The 23,173-nt window shown below is 39.4% G+C and overlaps 1 protein-coding gene across 1 annotated transcript in view; it reads left to right on the top strand.

The window, feature by feature from the left end:
* The window catches only part of RELN (reelin), a 407,759-nt gene that overhangs the window by 57,449 nt on the left and 327,137 nt on the right, over window positions 1–23,173 (top strand). The window contains exon 2 of the mRNA XM_082692427.1: window positions 7,929–8,039. Coding sequence (XP_082548553.1) covers window positions 7,929–8,039 — 111 coding nt within the window. The remainder of the gene's footprint in view (window positions 1–7,928; window positions 8,040–23,173) is intronic.

Below are 23,173 nucleotides of genomic sequence, written 5' to 3'. Positions count from 1 at the left end.
GTCACTGGGGAGGGGAAAGGGGGTTTCCCCAGGAGATCAGAAGAGACTTTGTGAGAAAGATGGCGTTGGGGTCTGTGCCTGAAGAATGGGGAGGACTTTAACCAAAGGAAACCGGGAAGTCATTTTGGGGGAGGACTCCCTTTAAGAAAAGAAGAGACAGGGAAGTAATGTTCTAGTTTAATTGGGTCAAAGGATGTTTTCACTGAAAGAGGGAAACTTGACGGGAGAGAATGGTTATGGCCAAACCTTAAGGTCTTTGAAATCACACCGAAGACAGGATTTTACTCTATGGACAATAGGAAGCTAAAGATACTTGTTGAACAAAGGATTGATGTGATCTGATAAAGACACGTTTGCTTTCTGATTATCGGTAATCATATACATGTTTTCTTTTTCCTCTAAAATATACTGGTAGGTTCAAAATTCTACTTGCAATCTGTACTGTTCATACTGATTTTTTCCCCTCTTACAGTTAGAGTAGCTAGTTCCCTGCAGAATATTTTATTATATATTTTTATTTATTTATTTGACAAAGAGAGAGGGAGCAAGCTCAAGCAGGGACAACTGCAGGCCCAGGAGAAGGAGGCTCCTGGCTCAGCTAGGAGCCTGATGTGGGGCTTGATCCCAGAACCCTGGGATCATGACCTGAGCTGAAGGCAGTGAGTGGCTTAACCAGCTGAACCACCCAGGCACCCCTCTGTAGAACATTTTAATGCAGAAATATAAAAGACATAAAAGTTGACTCTAAAGAAAAAAAGTCTCCTGGGGGAGGGTTTTATAAATTTATCATAAACATTTGTGAAACCGTGAAAAGTAGATGATATGGCAGACGGACACGTTTAAGTAGAAGCTTACCTATTTAAAATCATAGAAATGTTTGAGTATTTGATACTAATCTTTGGTGTCTAAAATGGATGAGTGGCAGGTCCTGTCATATGGTGGTGATATATTTCAATTTTTATGAAATAACCAGAATTTATAGGATGTCAGGTAGAGTTTGTAAGCATTTTGCCAATAGGCAACTAGTTCAAAATATCTTTTTTTCCTTACTAGCTAGTAAAATCCAAATTTTACTTCTAACACAGTTCTTGGCTCATAGAAGGTTTTATGTATATCTGTATCTACATACACACATACATATATAGCAATATACATATATTTCCATATATATTGCCTTAAGTCTGAATGTATTATGTACTTTCTAGTCCCTTTTATTGTTTGATTAGTTTGCTCATTTTAAGTGCATTTGTAGTAAGTGTGTTTATAATAAACTTCTTCCTTTCTCTTTTTAATGGGATTTTTTTCTGAAAGAAAATTTAAAAGACCATCACAGTAAAATTTTAAAGACTAGCACATAGATTCAGCAATTATTCTCATTACATAATAAATTTCTTTTCAAGTGAATTGATACTTGCTAAGTGTTGTTTCCCATCTTCTTAGTATTGGAGCACATGGCTCGTAATCTTGGAAAGAGAAAGAAGGGTTTGCGTATTAACTGGGCTAGTTAGATATCAGCTAGATAGATATAGGTGGTCCTAATAGTTGTTCATCTTAAATGTAGTCCAAATCCAAAACCTCTGTACAATTTCCCCCATCCCAATGTGCCCAAATTTATATCTTTTAACGAAAACTTCTACTTATGCAAAGGTAGTTTCATAAAATATTTTTTAAAGGAAACATTTTTTAAATGACATTAGCTTTGCAACATTTTAAATTATATAGCGGGACAATTACATTCTGAATCATAAACTTAAAACAATACGAAAGTTGTAAATTTTCCTTCTAGTTCATGTACATATTCATATAACTTTACATTCAGCGATGTGAGCTCCAGGTTTTTTCCTATCATGAGCCACGTTGGAACTTGTATATAGTAAACTTTAAAACAATTTATCAGAGATCACTCTTCTGCTTTCAAGAAGATTATTTCAATTGCTTGGCTGGCAGCAGTGTGTAGATGTAATTGATGAGCTGAGACTGGGGAAGGTCAGATAGTGCTTGAAGGGTGAGTCCCAGTGGGATCAGAGGAACGAAAGTCAAGTCAGGGCACATAGGAAGGGGAAGAACTGGTGCACATTGGGGGTCAGATGGAGCTTGAGTGAAAGGAATCAGGAAGATATCAGAGGGTAAGGTAATTATTAAGTGTGAAAACAGAAACTGACAGTGACTGATGTTACAGAATCACTCAGGTGAGGGACAGTGAGCCAGAGCAGCCTGGATGCCTGAAACAGTTACTTGTTTCTGTGGGGGTTTTGTTTGTTTAGGAAACCCTGACAGACTAACCAGAGGCTGCAAGTAGAGATAAATGGAAACATCTGATGAAAGGGAAAGCAAAGGACAGAGGGATGTGTATTCCTGCCGTAGTTTCAAAGTCGGAGTACCCCAGCATAAAGTTTTCAGCATCTTGCTCAGACTGTTCCTGTGTTTGCTGCTGGTGCTCTCGTCAGGAAAAGCATGTAGGCTGCAGACATTCTAAAGTTTCCTGCAAGCTGTCAGGGAATCCAAACTGTGTCAGATGTTTTTTTGAATGCAGAAGCTGGACCCGTTGTCTTCTTGAGTAAAAGGGAAGCCAGAGATCGGAAAGCTCTGTCTCATAACCCATAAGAGTCTGGGCAACAGATCCTCTTTCTGAAAGAAAGAGACCGATTTTCAGTTTACATATGGATTATGCATTACACATGTTTAAAGAAGGAGAAGGAATGCTTGTAAAGACAGCAGTTTTTCAAAGGCAAATAATCATTTTTTCCCTCAAAAATGAATTCCTGACTCTAGCAAACAGAGAAATAGATTATATTCAGTTAGTATCTTTAAAAAAATTTTTTTATTTTATTTTATTTATTTGACAGAGAATGAGAGAGAGAGAGACAGCGAGAGAGGAAACACAAGCAGGGCGAGTGGGAGAGGGAGAAGGAGGCTTCCCTCCAGGCAGGGAGCTGGATGTGGGGCTGGATCCCAGGACCCTGGGCTCATGACCTGAGCTGAAGGCAGACGCCCAATGACTGAGCCACCCAGATGCCTCTCAATTAATTTCTAATAGGGAACTCTTTGTTTAGTTGATTTGTGTGAACGTATAACCTATACTTAAAGTGATCTGCCTTTTTTTTTTTTCCCTCCCACAAATGTCTTAGATTGGTCTCTTGATCTCTGCATCAATCATTTTTGCATTCTGGAAAACATTTTAAATATATAACTAGCCGGGGCACCTGGGTGGCTCAGTGGGTTAAAACCTCTGCCTTCGGCTCAGGTCATGATCCCAGGGTCCTGGGATCGAGCCCCACGTCGGGCTCTCTGCTCAGCAGGGAGCCTGCTTCCCCCTCTCTCTCTGCCTGCCTCTCTGCCTACTTGTGATATCTGTCAAATAAATAAATAAAATCTTAAAAAAAAATATATATATATATATATAACTAGCCACCTTTTCTTTTCTTTTTTTCCACATGGCTTTTCCAAATGGGATTCAACTGACATACAAAGTTATCATTCACAACATCCTTTTCCTCTGAAAACAAGTTGAAGATAAGACAACCTTCTGTCATTTTTGTATGAATGAGTAATTCATTAATATGTATTCCAGTAAATATTTATTGAATACCCAAGAGTGTCAGGAATTGTTCCAGATGCTTGGGATGTACTACTGAACAAAACACTTAAGATCTCTACCTTGATAGTGTTCACATTCTGCAGAATAAGAATGACAATAAACATAATAAACAAAAAACATTGTGAGTAAATATATGATTACAATATGTTAGAAGGTGATAATTACTTTGATAATCTGAAGGAAGGGGAGTGCAAGGCAGAGGAAGGTACGGGTGCGAAGACTGGGCATGTCTGAGCAACAACAAGGAGGCTGGTATGTCTGGAGTCGGGTGAGCCAGGAGGGAGCAGAAGGAGATGAGGTAAGAGGGAATGGAGAGAGGTCACGGAGGACTCTGTAGGCCATTGTGAAGACTTTGACATTGACTTTGTGAAGAAGTTGTAAGTAGAGGAGTGACATGATTCAATGAATGTTCTAAAGAATTTCTCTGATTCATACTGAGAATAGATTCTAGAGAGAGGAGGGTAGAACCAGGAAGACCACATCAAAGTCTAATACTATAATCCATGTAAGAAATGATGGAATCTTAGAACAAGGTAGTATGTGGTCAGGTTCTGAAGGTAGGGCTGATAGGATTTACTGATGGATTAGATGCAGTATATGGGAGAAGGTAATTCCTGAGGTGACTCAGCAGGACGGACAGTGCTGCCAACCACTGATCTTGTGAAGGCTGTAGAAGAAGCAGTTTTGGAGGGTGGGTGTGGGCATTCAGTTTTGGTCACATTGACACTGAGACATCTCTTGAATGTCCAAGTGAGGATGTTGAGCAGTATCTTGATATATATCTGGAGTATGTACAAAGAGGGTTGGTAGAGATCAGGACAGGAGACAGAAATGTGAGAATAGTTAGTTTATGGAGGCCTTTTAAAGCCAGGACATTCTAAGGGTAAGAAGTCTTTTTCACAGTATTCAATTTTTTTTCTAAGACACTCAATGTTTAGAAATGATATGGGGGTACCTGGGTGGCTCAGTGGGTTAAAGCCTCTGCCTTCGGCTCAGGTCATGATCTCAGGGTCCTGGGATCAAGCCCCACCTCAGGCTCTCTGTTTGGCAGGGAGCCTGCTTCCTCCTCTCTCTCTGCCTGCCTCTCTGCCTACTTGTGATCTGTCTCTGCCAAAGAAATAAATAAAATCTTAAAAAAAAAATTGTTTAAAAAGAATGATATGTTCACCTAGCCATGAGTTTACCAAACAATTGATATTCGTCTCACTACAACTAGGAATAGAACCAAGCAGGAGAAGATCTCACCCGATCCGACCTTCCACATATTGCTGGTGATATATTCTAATCCTTTTATTTCTGGGATGTTTTCACTACACCTTGCTGTTTCAGCACCCAAGAACCTATGTAAAGAAAAGAATTGATCTGAAGTAGGCACTGTGCTGTATGGAGGCATTAAGATCAGAATTTGCATCATCCTTTGGGTCTGGAGAGGCATTTAGCGGCAGATGAGAGGGGAGGCCTGGTAAGGGATGGACAGCCCAGGTGGACATTTAAAGGGTACAGCAGATGTTGCTTGTGCTCAATATCCCCAAATGAGGCCCAGGCCATGCAGGCAGCTTCTTAAGTGCACATGTCTAAGATATTGAAATATCACTAGATATGTATAAGCCATCAAGTTGAATTTATCAATCGTCATGGTAGACTGAGGGATGCATCATTGTTTGAGAGCAGAGCCGAATAGCTGGGGGCAGTTAGGGAAGGCCAAGGGCTGTCATGCATGGTCCTCCTCTTTGTTAGCCCTTTCTCCAAGAGTGTTTACCCTCTGCTTTAAGTCAACACTCAGCAAAGTATCTTTTGGAAGCGAAGGCATGTTAGTAGCAAGCTGGGGATGCTACTTATCTGGAGCCTGCTGGGGTTACAGCTGAGACATGTTGTAGACTGTGGGTGGAAATGAAGTGGCGCCTGAGAGGGTAGTAGACCATCCTAGCAGGAAGCGGGACTCCGATGTGGGCCGTCCAGTGATCGGCTCTGTCTTCAGCAGATGTCATGAGTTCTCTGTAGTACTCCAGGTCTGCGGAAGGAAGAGCAAGGCAGAGCTTCAAGGTCTGAAAGAGGGCAGGGAAAGGGAGCTGAATTTCACTGATGAGTTACTATATGCATGATACTTTGTTAAACAGATAGTTTGTAGATATATTTCTTTTCATTCTTACAGTAAATTGGATAGTATTCCTCTTTTTGTAAATTTCAGGAATCTGAGCCAAGGTCACACACTGATCTGAAGTAGAGAGAGGTGAAATTCAGGTTCAGGCTTGCCTCACTTCCTAACTCATAAAACTCTTAGATTTTTGTAGTATCTTAGAAATAAGAACCAGAGTAGAAGCATGGAGTGGAGGAGTCCACCGGGGCTGTATTTATGCATTTAATACAGAATTGCTGCTGTCTAACTGGACTGGAGTGGAGTGGATGAAGAGGAAGAGGGAAAAAGCAGGGTCCCATAGGTCCACAGTGAGAACTGTAGGTTGGGTCTGATTTGCTGGGAAGGACGATTTAAGACATGAGTGGCTAGTACAGTTGATTTAAAAGAAAGCAATTTAATTCTAAACTCCATGGATGGGGACACAGAAGCTGTTTAAGCACTATTTACCTTGGCCAACGTAACTCACTGAACCAAAGGTTGGAGACAGCAATAGAACCAACTGTGGGAATCTGGGGCAGCCAAAACGGGGCTGATGATGAAGGTGTAATTCCTTAAATGAGGAAACTGAGACTCGAAGCGATGAAGTGCTTTTCCTTGAGAAAAAATAGTAGCAGATAAGTACCTGTTACCCGGATCCCATAACCAGCCTAGGGCTCCATCCACCATGGCATAGGGGTCACCTCCTGGCTACCCTTAGCCCTCTTCCTCTCTAATATCAGTGACACTGGGTCCTGTAGCTTTTACTCTCCTTTTCTTCAAGTACTCCTCATGCATGTGAATAATCTGGGAAATAGTGTATTAAACAAGGGTTTGGCTACATCATTTGGCTTCTGTGGGATCGGGAGTGGGGGAGGGAGTGGTGTGCAGGCCGAGAAAAAACAGGGGAATCAGCATCGAACGTGTTTGGATGATATCAGATGGTCCTGAACAAGGTTCTAAATTGCTCTGTGCCACAAATTCCTCATTTGTGTCCCGGGAATAATGATAGTACCCCTTTTATAGAAATGTTTTGATAATGAGATAATACATGTTAACTACTTATCTCAGCGCCCAGCTGAGTGGTTTACGTGCTAGCAGTCAAAATATTAGCTATTATTAAAGGATGTGAAGGTGATTTGTTCCAATACCCAATGCCGTTGTGGGGGTAGCGTGATGTCAGGCTGTTCTGTTGATCTATGAGTCTTGTTAGTTGCTTTCTAATATGGGCGCTTGAGACCCTTCAGCTCCAGTCTCTGGATTTCCTGGAGTTTAATTTAAACATGCTCATCACATTTAATGTGAATCTGGCCATTCTCCTACTGCCACCAAGCACGATGATAGCCTTGTACTGTGCACTACCAAAATAATATTACCTTTTCCTGGCTGCTTCCTATAAATGGCATCATCTTAATCTTATCAAACCAATGCAGGAGAAAATATTATGTCAAGGCAGAAATTTTAATCATTATTTTAGGGTGGTGAGCAAGATAAAATTTTTAGAAGCCAGACCTGAGTGGCATACAGATCCATTGTGTGACCCTTTTTTCCCAGGAACATCCTGATTTTCTGGTTAGGAAACCATTTGGAGTCCTCTTGCAGACTTTGTTCTGAACCTTAAGGCATGCCGTGGTCTTCCTTTTTTGTTCTCAGAAGGAAAAAAGGCTATCTGTCTTCATGCAAATTAGTCTGCTTTTGTTGAAAAACTTCAGGGGGATTCATCTATGAAATGTGGATGCACAATAAGAAATACAGTGTATCTTATTGTTCTTCTCTCAGCCGCTGTAAGATTGTTTCCCACAGTATGAAATACTTAAAAAAAAAAAAAAGTGTTTAATAGCAATGCCAAAACTCCAGCAATGCCTTTGACTGCCTTCAGGGGTGGTAGTGGAGGTGGGAAGCTAGCTATTCAATACTACATTATTTTCAGATGATTTTGCATATAGCTGGGGAATGTGTAAATGAATGCAGAAAGAGCGATCTAATGTACTAAATTTAGGACCAGCAATTACAGACATTGGAGATCGGAGCTTCTTTTTTGCTCCTCTGCTTATAGTTCCTGATGGAAAGAAAACACTAACTAGCAACAGTATAAAAATAGTTTTTTAAATAATGAGTAAAAATTGTTTTGACAATGTTTAACTCTTGAGCAACGTGTCTCGGTATTCGGATTGTATTAATTGAGGTTTCTTTTCTTTTTCCCTCCCTGCATTTCAGTGACAATTTCAACAAGCACCTTCTTTGACGGCTTGCTGGTGACAGGACTGTACACATCCACAAGTGTGCAGGCTTCACAGAGCATTGGAGGTTCTAATGCTTTTGGATTTGGTAAGCTATCCTGACATATACCATCAAGAATTGTCCATGGTTAAACAACACCAGATCTTATTTTTTGAAACATCTGTTTTAAAAGGATCAGACATTGATGATTTCAGAGTAACTAATCTGAAGTGATTTTTGTGTTGTTTGCTTGATGTTAGGTGACTTGAAATAAGTCATGTGACTAAACAGCCAAACATATGCAAAGTGTGACAGTCTTTCTATTCCTCTCCATCTGTTGACGCTGGCTGTTATGCTTGGTCTTGGGGAATCAGGTGGATTTTTGTGTTCTGTCATTTAGGTTACTGGAACTGGAATTCACTCTGACATGCATGCAATTATTCCATAACCTATTTTTTTAAGTTTTATTATTATTATCACTTTAAATAAACTCTGCCTCCAACATGGGGCTTGAACTGACCCTGAGATCAAGAGTTGCATATTCTACCAGGCACCCCCAATGAGCTGTTTTTAGAAACAGTTCTTATGATCCTGGGTTAGGTGAAAAGGGTCACATTAAGTTTGGCAATTGAGCATTGTACAAAGTGGAAGGTAGTAATGATTGGTGACTGAATTCTATGAGTATTCATGAAAGAATATGTTTTAATATTTAAAGCACTTACATGAATCCTCGTCCTTGAATCGTAGCCCTGGCAGGTTACTTATATGGGGAAGCAGAAGGCTACATGATCATTACGTGCCCAGAGGATTTTCAATCTGGAAATCCCCGGTTTACCCATTATGCGATAAACATGCCAAGCTGGAATTAAATAGTCTCTTTTCAGCATCAAAAATGCAAATTTAATATCTCCGTTTATGTAAGATGTGAAATCACTGATCTTATTCTGAAATTGGAAACCACAAGGCTCCCTCCATTGATATGAAAAAGATAGAATTGCATTATCAGAGGCAGCCATGTGTTCCGAGTTTTATCTTTTCTGGGTATTTATTAAATAGATAATTTTTACCTACTTTTGATAAATGAAAGGGTGCTGACTCTGTGCCAAATCCTAGCAGTAGCCGTGGCCAGGTGACTCACTGACAAATGTCAGAGCCATCCTGTCGATGCCCCATTGTCACCCCCTTATCACCTACTGGCCCAATATGAGGTTCATAGCCTCGGGGCTTCACAGAACCTGAAAGTCATTTCGTCATCACGTTAAATTATGTGACATTGAGAATTTGCCCTGTTTTTAAAAGATCTCAGATACAATGTGTTGAGAACTACTTTAGGTTCTAATCCTCAGGAAAAAAAATTTGATCTAAAAATTTTGCTTATTTAGCCCCATCCTTTTTGTGCTCTGTAGAGGTGAAAGGTCAGCTTACAGTCCTATCTACGTGTATCACGTACATGGTGTACTACCTGTTATGTTACAACAGGCCTCAGAAGAAGGGTTGCCAGATTAACAAATAAAAATTTATAGGCCATCTGGTTCAATTTGACTTTTAGATAAGCAATTTTTTTAGTAAAAGAATACAGTATTTGGAATAAGACATTCTGGGTGCTCCCTTAGCCCAGTTAAATCAAAACCTCTGGAAGTGGGGCATGGGCATCGGTTGTTTTTAATGCCATTTCGGTTGCTAGATTGGAATGTTCCAATGTTCACGCAAGGCTAAGAAGTGCTGTACTGGGCCAGTCCAGGTCTGGCGGCAGGCAGCAGCAGCACCTAGAGCCCATGACGACAGGTTTCAAGCCTGTCTTTAGACTTGGTGAGCCACATGTGCTGGGGGTGAGACCCAGTGACCACTTTCAGAGAAGCAGTCCAGTTGATTTTGGTGCACACCGAAGTTTGAGAACCACTCGTCTACATTCATTAAATGAGAGGAGATAGACATTATTTAACTGACCATATACATACATAATAGCAAATCTTGTTCTCATGCCACAGGCCAGCTTGCTGAAGTCCTGAGGGTTGAGAGAGGCTATGCCAGAGGGACTAGATCTGGTCTGCAGTGAAATTGGATAGAGTTAAGAGAGGCTTTCCTGAGGAAGTAGCGTTGAGCTGAGATGTGAGCTTGACTTCCTCATCTGTGAAAGGGGTTGGTAAAGCACCTGCTTCATAAGATTTGTGAGAATTAAAGGAGGTAATTTACAGGAAGCCCTTAGCACATAGGAAATACTCAGTAAACCGAGGTATTCCAAAATTATCCTTATAATGGAAGCAGCTGCTTCTCCCAGCCCAGGACTTGTCTATAGTTTCTTGGAGGGGCAAAAAACAGATCTTAGGAGCCATTAATCTGGGGTTTGTAGATCCACGTGATTTGAGAGGACTTGGCTGGATGAAATAACTATCACAGGCTACAATGGAGGCTTTCAATGAGAAAAATCATGAAATATCATTCATCAGTATGTTGTTGTAAACACATTTTGAAAGGACACATAAAATGCATGTGTCTTATTGCTTCTGATTTTAGCTAGTAAGCCAAATGGAAAACTTGAAATCCAATTGTTAGAAGTTATTTTTTTTTAAGTAATTAATTTATTTTGGGGTTGGGGGGCAAAGGGAGAGGAAGAGAGAGAGAATCTCAAGCAGGCTCCATGCTGAATGCAGAGCCCAACTGGGGGCCTCGACTGACTGAGACACCCAGGTCCCCCAGTTGTCAGGAGTTATGTGAAACACCTGGGCTTCCAGACATTTTCTTGCATGACTTTGAAAGCTGTACAAAGGCATTTGCATTTGAATTAGAATGTTTTTTGATTAGCTTAAGTTATACTTGGTCTCCTCATCACCGTGAACCCTGGATCATGAGGCTGGTGGTCCGAAGAGGTTTCAAAACATGAAGTCCATTCATGGTCATTTGACTTCCACAATCACAGCTCGGGTCTCCTACCAGTCAACCGGCATTTTTATAGGATATGATTTTTATATGGATGGATAGATAAGTGAGATCTTTTGTAAATTCCATTAATAGCTGCATAATTTTATGTGGACTTATATGATAGTGGTAAATTCCTTTAATAAAATTTAAAGTACACACCTCAATATTATTAAACAGAGTTAATCTTTGGAAGTGCTGTTTTTGACTAGAGAGCAGGACATAAAATGTCTGTTTTAGATAAATGGTCACTTTAGAAAACAAAAGCACTTGAATTTTTTGGTATTTGAAGTTTAACATGCTCTTTACAATTTAAGAAAATGAAGATCTGAGTAGGGTGCTGGTAAGAAAGGAAAGGAAATTCCTACAGGAGGTAAATTGTAAAAAAAAAAAATTGTTGCTTTTTGGTAGTTTAGTAGTTATAGTAGGGTCAGGTTGAAAAAAATGTGGCATTCTTTGATCTAGAACAACAGAGTTATTGAATATGTAATCTGTCATTAGGCTCTGACTTAATTGATAGAATGTTAAGCAAATTTGGTTTGTTTGGCATTTTCCCAACAGCATAGGATTAGGGTGGGATATATTTAACTAGCTGTGTTAAATAAGACAAAGTAAAACATAAAGTTGAGTCTAAAAAGTACTTCTGAAAGTTTTTTCCTTTATAGATAATTTTAATTGTACTAATTACATGAAAGTTATAGCTGCTCTCCTTTAAATATAAAATGTATTTGGCTGTGCGACCAGCCAAAATAAGGCTATAATTATTCTTAAGATACTGTTGTATAAAAGTAATTCCACTAACATAACTACAGCCTTTTATGCAAAACCAGAATTCTTTAAAATACATGCCTCACTGACCAAAAATAGACAAATGCCTAATAGCCAGAAATACATTAAAACAATAGCTATGCAAAAAATGACTGTATGCCAACAATGCGTGATTTGAAATACCTCATTTTGCTTGTCAATATAAGAAAACATGCTGCCGTAGGGAAGAGTGATGTTTAATTATGGATATCTCTTTGTGCATCCCAGAAGGAAAAAAAAAATGCTTCCTCTTGTCTTTGGCATTGAATTCCAGCTCAATCATGTAAATCTTCAAGGTTCTTTGTGGTCGCTCAAAGAAGGGCTATTTGAATATCCTTTCATACAAAATTATTCCTTTTCCAGAGGCTGAAATGCATTTTACTCAATATTTAGTATTCTGGCTCTAAAAGCATTTTACTTAGTTTTTGGTATTCTGGCTCTAAAACCGGAGAACTGGGTTTGCAGGTCTGATGAGTGGCAGCCACACTTCCAATTGTTAGACCTTCCATAAATTTAATGTTGTGCTTTGCCATTGCTAGATCATTGTGCTCAGCTAATATGTGAGCCATTTTAACAGTTTTTCGTGTAAACTTTTATAATTTTCTATGTGTTTCTTTTCCTTTTTCTATAGTAATGAGGCATTCTGGATCCAGTCATTTGTTAAATTATGAAATTCTTAAAATGGCAAGATTTGATGAAATCTAACTTTGGGGAGAAAATATGGTGAAGCGACCAATATTTCTTTTCTTTTTAATTTTTTCTCTTAAGCATTCAGTTAATCATGTCATTTATTTATTTATTTATTTAAAGATTTTATTTATTTATTTGACAGAGAGAGAGAGATCACAAGCAGGCAGAGAGGCAGGCAGAGAGAGGGGGAAGCAGGCTCCCTGCCGAGCAGAGAACTCAATGTGGAGCTCTATCCCAGGACCCTGAGACCATGACCTGAGCCGAAGGCAGAGGCTTAACCCACTGAGTCACCCAGGCGCCCCAATCATGTCATTTTTTAAAAAGATTTTATTTATTTATTTGAGAGAAAGCGAATGAGAGAGAGCGAGAGCATGAGAAGAGAGAAGTCAGCAGGAGAAGCAGATTCCCTGCTGAGCAGGGAGCCTGATTTGGAACTTGATCCTGGGACTCCAGGATCATGACCTGAGCCAAAGGCAGTTGCTTAGCCAACGGAGTCACCAATCATAAAAATTCAATATTTTCTTTTTCTTTTTTTCTTTTCTTTTTTTTTTTTTTAAGATTTTATTTATTTATTTGACAGAGAGAGATTACAAGTAGGCAGAGAGGCAGGCAGAGAGAGAGAGGAGGAAGCAGGCTCCCCGCTGAGCCCGATACGGGACTCGATCCCAGGACCCTGAGATCATGACCTGAGCCGAAGGCAGCGGCTTAACGCACTGAGCCACCCAGGCGCCCCTAAAAATTTAATATTTTCAATATTATTTTTGAAACAGGGTAGTAGAATTTTTTAACTGAAAGATCTGATTTTTTTCCCACTGAAATCTGACACTCTGACTTTAGATGAGAGGGGATATATTTATACAACAAATTATTTTAGTGTTTCAAGATTTAAAATTTTAGTAAATCTTATGTTGATCACTAGTTAATAAAAATGTGTACTTTACTAGTAGATTTTGATTGTATGTTAATGTTTCACTGCCATGGTGCAAATTTTTGTCACTCCTTTGTTTTATTGTCATTAAAAATAAAAATACAGGCTTTGTTTAAGCTAAGTTTTAGTTATCCTTCACATTGAAACTAAGTAGAACCTTTTACAACTTTACTGATTGTCACTAGGACCCTATATCCCTGGGCGTTAAATACAGTTCAGTCTTAGGTGCCTATCCTTGTGCCTTTGAGACACACACATATGTTATACATACATATATTTAGGCTTTAAAAAATATAAAGAAGGGGCAGCCATTAACAACTTCATTAAATGGGGTCCTGTGTAGTAATGCTCTTTATTCACCAGCCTAAATTAGGCTAAATTATTCAGAATGAGCTTGTTAAATTTATTTTATCTGTCTCCTTACAAAGAAATTCATTGTAACATGCTTGAGGAATTTTGAACATATTCAGGGATTTTGAAGGCATGACCTCTTATTGGATATGGTAAATGATCTATAATTAACAAGAAGACTTCAGGTTAATTAAACAAATTGCTGTAGTCAATGATACTAAGAGCATAGCTGAAGAGTTGAAATTGCCATTAATTTTTCCTATTTACTGGGTATTAACCTCAGTTTGGTCTTAAGTCATTAAGTCTCAATTCTATTTGCATATGCCAGCATTACCTTCATTACGAAATAGTAAAATATAGTTTGTATTTGACATATGACTAAGGAATTCAGGGATTATTTCCAATTCCTAAATAACTAAAAAGAATCATTTACTAGAATAGTGGACATGATGAATATAAAGCTGTTGAATTAGTCAACAGATTGCTGAAGCAAATGTTGAGGGGCATGAAATTTGAGCCAAGTGGAGGAGTTGGTGGGGAAAGGCAGCTCAGGGCAGGAGTTCATCACATGACTTCCAGAGCTAGGCAGCTCAGGTCCCAAGCCCCCCTGCCGCTGCTTTTTCCTAACTTGGGTCACATTCTTTCTTTCCCTAAGCCTCCATGTCTGCCTTTGTAAAATGAGAGGTGCCTCACTTGCAAAATTGTTGGGTGGATTAAATGAATTATTGATCCAAGTGCCTAGTATATGTGCTTAAAATAGGTATTATTTATTTATTTTTAAAGATTTTATTTATTTTATTTTAAAGAGGTAGCAAGAGCAGTGGGAGGGGCAGAGGGAGAGACAGATTCTCAAGCAGACTCCCCACTGAGCATGGAACCTGACATAGGGCTCAATCTCATGACGCTGAGATCATGACCTGAGCTGAAGCCAAGAGTTGGAAACTTAACCAACTGAGCCACCTAGACATAGGCATTATTTAAAAACTCAGAAAGAAGAGCGAATTCTTTCTCTGAAATAGGAAATAGAATGAGAAGCTAGTTCAAGTGGCAGAATGTTTGAAAGAGAAAGGTTGACTTTCATTTAGATGGTGAGCCACACACCCAGTTTCTTACCCATAGAATTTAGAGCTAAAATAGACCTTCAGGACCCTGGCTTAGCCCTTGCAAGGAAGCAAGGCCTAGGAAGGGCAAGTAGTGGCGATTGCATGAAATGGTGTAAGTGTGATGAGTAAAGCCAGTGTTCTGACATCATATCCAGGTCTCAGATACAGTTTTTGAAATATAATTCACATACCATAAAATTTACTATGTTAAGTATACATTTCATTGGTTTCTAATTTATTCACAAGGTTGTACAACCAACACTGCTGTCTAGTTTCAGAATATCTTATCACCTCCAAAAGGGACTCCATCCCTGTCTAGCAGTCACCCCTCAGTGCTTCCCCAACACTGATCTACTTTCTGTCTCTATGCATTTGCCTATTTTACACATTTCATGTACATACAATACGTGGCCTTTTGTGTCTGGCGTCTTTTACTCAGTATCATGTTTTCAGGATTCACCCATGTTGTAGCTGGTATCAGCACTTCATTCCTTTCAATGGTTAAATAATATTCCATTGTATAGCTATGCCACATTTTGTTTAGTAGATGGAAGTTCAACAGTTTCCAGATTCTTTTTTTTTTTTTTTTAAGATTTTATTTACTTATTTGACAGACAGAGATCTCGGGTAGGCAGAGAGGCAGGCAGAGAGTGGGGATGGGGAAGCAGGCTCCCCACTGAGCAGAGAGCCCAACATGGGGCTCAATCCCAGGACCCTGAGATCATGATCTGAGCCCAAAGCAGAGGCTTTAACCCACTGAGCCACCCAGGTGCCCCCAGTTTCCAGATTCTTAAAAGTAGTTAGGGCTGTGCAAATTGGAAAAGAAAAAGTTTAAGGAGTCTGCAAAGCAATTGGAAAAACCAACGTCCTTCAATACTTATCAGAGGCTCTAAAACCTCTGAAGGTCAAATTGTGTGGTCTGTCTGTGGCTTAGCCCCAAAAATGATTAAATATAAAAATCAAGATGAATTACTCCACTGCCCTCCTTCCTGGCATTCAAAGAAGATAGGCCATTGTGGCATGATTTTACCCCAACCTTTTGGCCCCATGTAAACCACGAGTGAGATACCCAAGGCAAGCCAAGTCAATCATATTTACCAATACAGGAATTTGGAACCAAGACTCATCCGTCCCAGTCCAACTCTTCATGCGCTAATCAGGGGACATTTAAACATTTGGGAGGTCTGGTCAGCCATCATTCACAGGGGCTCAAAGGAGTGTTGTGTAGGGAGAGGAGAAGGGGACACAGAATGGTGCCTGAGATGCCAAAGCTTTCCAGGCTCTTATTTTTGGCTTTCTTCCCATCAGGCTGAGATATTCCTTGGTTCTAAGAAACAATAATGAAAAGAGCTAACATTTTTCAAGCACTTGCTGTGTGGCAGGTGTGTTTCAGGTATTAACTCTTTTTTTTTTTTAAGATTTTATTTGACAGAGATCACAAGTAGGCAGAGAAGCAGGCAGAGAGAGTGAGAGGGAAGCAGGCTCCTTGCTGAGCAGAGAGCCCAATGAGGGACTCGATCCCAGGACCCTGAGATCACGATCCGAGCCGAAGGCAGCGGCTTAACCCACTGAGCCACCCAGGTGCCCCAGTATTAACTCTTTTGATCCTAACAAAAATCCTACTAATTGCCCTCATTTTACAGATCAAGAACCTGAGGTATAGAGAGGGTAAGTAACTTGCCCAAGGTCAGGCATAGGGAGTGGCAAAGTCATAATTAAAACCCAGCTCTATAGCCTCTCCTTAAGCTCCCCTACAGCCCAAGCCCACTTGAGTTGGTTTCTATTACAACCAAAAGAACCTTGATTAAAAGAAGGCGCTCTCAGCTATAGCCCAGCCTATAGGGCTCCCGACTCTTCCTTCCATTCCTTTATAGGCACTTTCATTCCCACCACACTTACACACGTACACCTGTGCACCAGTCATAACCCAAACACAGTTCCAGAATCCCAGCTGTGTTAAACCCCACACCTCTGTCTATAGTGCTTCAACTTTCTTCTGGTTCTCTCTGCTGAGCAGACATCCCAGTTCTCTCAGGCCCTTTGCCCTGACTCACTTCCTCTACTGGGCCTTTATGACCCTACTCCCTGCTCCTCTCTGACGCCTGCCTCCATAAACTCTTTGTTCTCTCCCCCATACTTCACTCTCTGCCCTGACCTCCACTAGCCATCTCTACCAATCTATTGAATTTACTTGTTTCAAACCTTTATACCTTTTTGAGGATAAGAGATGATCTAGTCCTCTTCACTCTTATGGCACAAAACAAGTGCTCAATAAATATTTATTGAATGAATAAACCACTACAAATCTTTGAGGATTTGTGGGATATTTTACTACTGGAGCTGACATCAATAAACACATGCATGTGTGTAAGTGTCCCGGTATGGACAAGACAGTGAATATTACTGTCTTCAATTTTGAGGATATTTCTAAATCTATATATGTACATATAAATCTACACACCTATACATGAAATTAAAACCATTTAATTTCATCACTGGAGATTCTGGGGAAATTTATTATCCTGTTTACCGCTTTGTCCCTTTTTTTTCCTGGAGGTGGCAGGCATCCATGCCTTTAGCTAGGAGGGAGGCTTACGAAGTGACTTCTTTAGGATCAAGAGATAGAAAGAAGTTCGGGAGATTGTCCACTCCAACCTCCTAACTTAGGACAGATCAATGTCTTAATGATACCTGATAGTGAAGTTCTTATTTTCTCAAGTTCTTTCTTTCCTAAGAAAGATCTCTTAGCTCTTTCAAAAATGATGACTCTATGATTTCTCAAGAACATATTCTAAGATTACATCAAGTGAGATGATTAAGGAAGGTTTCCTGGTATGTACATGTAACCCCCTGTGTCAACTCAACATTTTTCTCATATAATTTCTTAATTTTACCTTGAAAAAGGTAAAAGTTTGTTAAAAAGTCAGTAAGCAACTTATCTTCGTTCCTTTAGGCTAAAAAACCACACTCCTTGAAAGATTTCTCCATTTCATTGCTCCTTCATACTTCACCTTGTCAGTTATCTCTCGACACTCCATAGATTCTAGATTCTGGAATTTAGCCCTGATGAGACATGTGCCCTGAAACCCTTGCAGGTACTTTAAAAATGTCTCCCTAAGGCAGGGGAGTTCTTTTGATTCCTTTCTCCTCCTTATCCCTGCTCAAATTCAGGTGCTCAGAATCACAGGGAACGGGTTGTTCATAAATATGAATGTCAGGAAAGTCACATTTTTAGAGTGGATTCTAATGGAAGTTGCCACTGTGCTATTTAAGTTGTGATATTTTGGAGATTATTTTGTTACAGTTTTGTCTGTAGGGTGAACAGATTATGAAGAGACTCCTCTGTCTGGCAAATGTAACCTTATTAAAGAAGGTATTTGCCCCCCAAAACAGCACTGAACAAACAAGGACAGAGCAATGGGTTTTGATTCAGGGGTACTTTCTCCTGTCAAAGTTTTCAAAAGTGGTTCTGGAAAATAAGTTTCTGTAAATGAGGTCTTATCCCTTCCTGGATAAAGACAGAGTCAGCAATATTTTACTCTCTTTCTTAAATAATACTTTAAAAAAAAAAGCACTTAAGAATCATGGCTCTTTGCTGATAAGAGATACTCTTTTCTAGAAGAGTGACGCTTTTCATAGTATGCCAGACTGTCCGTTTTAACAGGAGGAAAGATCAAAGTCTATGTTTAAGGGAATAAACTTTGAATTCTGACTCTGATCTGGCCGTCATGTTGTTTGTAATGAGGCTTACTCTTGACGTTTTCCAGTCCTCCTTCGGGGTAACTAGATAATGATAAATGAGTTTATGTTCCATGTTCATAGAAACTGATTTATAAATACTCTTGGTTAAAGTTGGCTGCTTCTTTCTTGGCAGTTAAATCTCACAGCAACTTAAAATAATTGTATCATGTTATGACTTCCTAGAAATAATTCTGATAACAATCTCGGAAGTATTTCTTTATAAAAAGTAGTGAAAGGAAATCCCTGGTGTCACCTGGAAGATAGTTCTGGGTGCAGCGTATGAATTTGAAAACAGCGGTAGGAGTCCATAGAGGCCCTTCACCGAGTGTTGGTTGTTGTTTCCACTCTTGTCTTCCATTGTGCAGTTTGCGTTCAGCCCTCCGATGCTGAGCTCTGCATGTCGCTTAATAGATGTGTAGGCTGCTCTCTGAGGCAGGCACACAACTAAATTACTGTTTTGGGGACTGTGTAATGTCTGAATGGAAAGATACTTGCTTGTGTGGGAGTTGCCATTTTGGAAAACAGAATAGCAAAATTGTTAGTATTTTGGTAAAAGTTCAGACTGCGCTTCCCTCCTGCTTTTCCTTCTACATGTTTTCAGACGTTGGAACCACATTGTTGCTATTATCCAGTTAATTATGTTATTTCTGGTTCTTCTTCAGAACAGTGCCTCTCCACATGAACTCCAGTAAACAGCAAGTTAAAAGTGAAATAAATGGAGCTATCAGAGGTCATGCTCTGGGACGATGTTTTGTTTATCCTTGATGGCTTTCTTTTTTGAAGTAATTAGTTATTTGCATTATGAGAAGATGCTTTGTAACCAGACTTTTAGTCTATGTGATCCAGTACCATTTTTAATGTTAATAACAAAGATGGAGAGAAATCTGTTGCTAATAAAGGAAGAACTCCATTGGGGTTTGGGTTTCTGTTTCTAGAGAATGGGACAAATGAGCTGCTCTGGAGTCATTATGAGGTTGACCAAGTATATCTTTCCCTTCCCTTTTCTCTCATTTTCTTATCCCCATTTAAACAAAGAGATGATATTAGACCCATCTTAGAATGAATTTTAAAATACCGAGCTAAAAGTACCTTTCCCTACACTGCCTCTTGCAGTCATCAGTGTCCTATGATGCGTTACTAGCAAAATCTGTAGCAGAAGTGTATTGCAAACAAAACAAAACAAAACAAAAACCACCTTGGAGTATGCTGGTTAAGCAAAATTAAATAGTACTTCTTAGAATCTTTAAGTGGACAGCCCAGTGGTTCTTTTTTTTTTTTTTTAAACAATTTTTAAAAGGATTTACTTATCTGAGACAGATACAGAGAGAGAGCATGAGCAGGGGGAGGGGGAGTAGAGGGAGTGGGAGAAGCAGACTCCCACTGAACCAGGAGTCAGGAGCCAGATGTGGGGCTCAATCCCAGGATACTGGGATCACGACCTGAGCCGAAGGCAGACGCTTAACCATCTGAGCCACCCAGGTGCCCAAGCCCAGTGGTTCTTGGTATGTTTAGTGTTCTGCAACCATCACCACTAACCAATCTGAAAACATTTCCATCCCCTGAGAAAGAACTCTGTAAGTGCGGTCAGTTCTGCATCCCTCTCCTCCCAGCCCCTGGCAGCCACTAATCTACTTTCTGTCTCTATGTATTTACCTAGTCTGGACACTTTATGTAAATGAAATCATATAGTATGAGGCCTTGATGACTGGCTTTCTTTACTTGACATATTTTCAAGGCTCATCCATATTGAAGCATATTGAAGAATGTAGTACTTCATTCTTTTTTTTTTTTTTTTTAAAGATTTTATTTATTTAACAGAGAGAGAAAGAGAAAGAGAGCATAGGCAGGCAGAGGGAGAAGCAGAACCCCACTGAGCAGGGAGCCTGATGTGGGACTCGATCCAAGGACCCTGGGTTCCTGACCTGAGCCAAAGGCAGATGCTTAACCAACTGAGCCACCCAGGCGCCCCTGCAGTACTTCATTCTTATTTATGTCTGAATAAATGCCCATTGTTTGGACAGTCCCTATTTTATTTGTCCATTCCTTGTTGATGAATATTTGGATTGTTTCCATGTTGGCTATGACAACTAACACTCGTTAGGAACATTTGTGTACAAGTTTCTTGTAGGAACGTATGGTTTAAATTCTCTTGGGTTTCTATCTAGGAGTGGAATTACTGGGTCGTGTGGTAATTCTGTTTGATTTCTTGAGTCACTGCCAGACTGTTTTCTGTAGCACCTGAGCCATTTATCGTCCCAGCAGCAATATGGGATTTCCCAATTTACCTACATCCTTAACAACACTCGCTCTTTGCTTTGATTTTTTTTTTTTAATTAATAGTGAAGTGATGTGAAGAAGAGTCCATCCTGACTACATTGATTTTTTTTGAATCCCTGGACTGTAAGGCTGGTTTAATCTTCCCCCATCTGAATGTTTCTTCCCTGTTTTCTAATCTTCTGACAGCAAAGTACTCTTTATGTAATAAAAAAATGTTAATTTAAAAAATTAAAAAGACGAAACAGACATTTTGCCCTAGGTGTGAAGGGGCTGTTAGCTTTTATTCAAACAATAGAAAACAACCAAGACCCTAATACCCTAACAGAAAACTAGTAAAAACTCAAACCATTTACAAAAGAAGAAAGACAAATATCTAATAACTGTGAGGAAAATATTTAACTTACTGCTAATAAAAATGCATGATTAAAATGTTTATGAGGATTTTTTGAAAAGATTTATTTATTTATTTGAGAGAGAGAGAGTATGAATGGGAGGGGTAGAGGGAGAGAGCATCTCACCAGGTTGCACCTCCAGGTCCTGAGATTATGACCTGAGCCAAAACCAACGTCGGACACTCAACCGGCTGAGCCCCCAGGCACCCCAACAAGTATGAGGTTTTAAATTTTTTTCAATTAATGAATCATTTTTTAAAACTGGCAATAATGCTTAAAACCATGTGTACCTAATTCTGATATCAGTGCTAGATAATTGGTTATTTATTGATATGGTATATATTAGTTATCTAGCAAATAATTTGGCAATATGTAAAGAAAGTAGTTAAAATTTTCACATATTTTGACACAGTTCTTTTACTTTTGGGAATCTATTAGAAATTTTAACAAACCCAGAAATGTCGGACAAAGGTTGATGCATGTGATTGTTTACCAGGGCACTATTTATGTTAGGAAGAACTCGAACCTAATCTAAATGTCAATAAAAGGTAATGATGAAATAAGCTAGAGTAATAAGAAATAATAATAAGTTGACATTGCAATATTTGCAATAGTCAGGCTATAGAAGCAACCCGAGTATCTATGAATAGATAAATAAAGAGATGCAACGCACACACATACACACACACACACACACACACACACGACTATTATGCAACCAGAAGAAAGGGTGAGATTCTGCCATCTGTGACAACATGGGTGGACCTAGAGGACATAGATGATGTCACACTAAATGAAATAAGTCAGACTGAGAAAGACACGCGGAATCTAAATAACAAAAAAGATGATTAAGCAAAAAGCAGAATCAGACCTGTAAGTACAAAGACCAGACTTGCCAGAAGGAAGGGTCTTGGAGGAATGGGCAGAATGGGTGAAGGGGAGTTGGGAGATGCAGTCTTCCATTTAGGGAATGAGTAAATCACAGGGATAAAAGGCATAGCGAGGGGAGTATAGTCAATAATACTATAATGGCGTGTATGGTGACAAACGGTAGCTACACTGTGGTGAATCATGGCATAACCCATAGAGAAGATGAATCACTCTGCTGTCCCCTGAAACTAGTGCAATATTGTGTCGATTATGCTCACATAAAGAAGGTTTTAAAATACTCCTATTAAAGTGAAATTTTGTGTAATAATGGCATGAGAAACTAGTTATGGTACAATTGAATAACTATAGACATACACAGACACATACATACACTCACACACAGTTTGCAGAATCAGTTTGCCCCAAATACACACCCACACTCACCTACTGAGGAAACTATAGAAACCTTCTTATTTGACATGGTCACTACTGGTATTGAGTCAGTTGAAAGGAATTGATTAGACATGTTTATTGTTCATGTTCTAGGAATGATTAAACAATATAGTGTTTTAAAAGGCATTCCAAAGAATAAAAATAAAAGGCATTCCATGCTATGGGTAGGGTCCAGGCTAGGGAGAGGGTACTAGGGGTACTTGTGTAGGTTTTGATATTAAATAGGATGGGTGGACAATAAATTTGCAAGTTTTCAGATATTAGCAAAGGGCTGTTCTTTAAATATGGGTCCACATAAACCATATTTCCAGTTTTAGTTTCTTTAAAATGGAGCAAGAGTATAAACAGACCTGTGAAGAATTCTGAGTGCAGGATTCTAGATATTTCATGGTTTTTTGGTTTTTGGTTTTTGTTTTTTTTTTTGTTTTGTTTTGTTTTATTTTGTTTGCAATCTTTTTCAGGTACCTTCTCAACCATAGTTTGAAAACAACACCTCTTGGTTCTTTTTTAAAAACTGTATTTATTTTAATTGTATTTATTTATTTGAGAGCGAGAGACAGCATGAGCGGGGGGTGGGGGTGAGGAGGTCAGAAGGAGAGGGAGAAGCAGACTCCCCACTGAGCAGGGAGCCTGACACGGGTTCTATCCCAGGATCCTGGGATCATGACCTGAGCTAAAGGCAGATGCTTAACCAACTAAGCCTTCCATTTTAGG

Source organism: Mustela nivalis, assembly GCF_964662115.1.
Source record: "Mustela nivalis genome assembly, chromosome: 12".
NCBI classification, from domain to species: domain Eukaryota; kingdom Metazoa; phylum Chordata; class Mammalia; order Carnivora; family Mustelidae; genus Mustela; species Mustela nivalis.
Note: the sequence above shows the minus strand (reverse complement) of the source record. Positions and strands in the feature narration are given on the sequence as shown.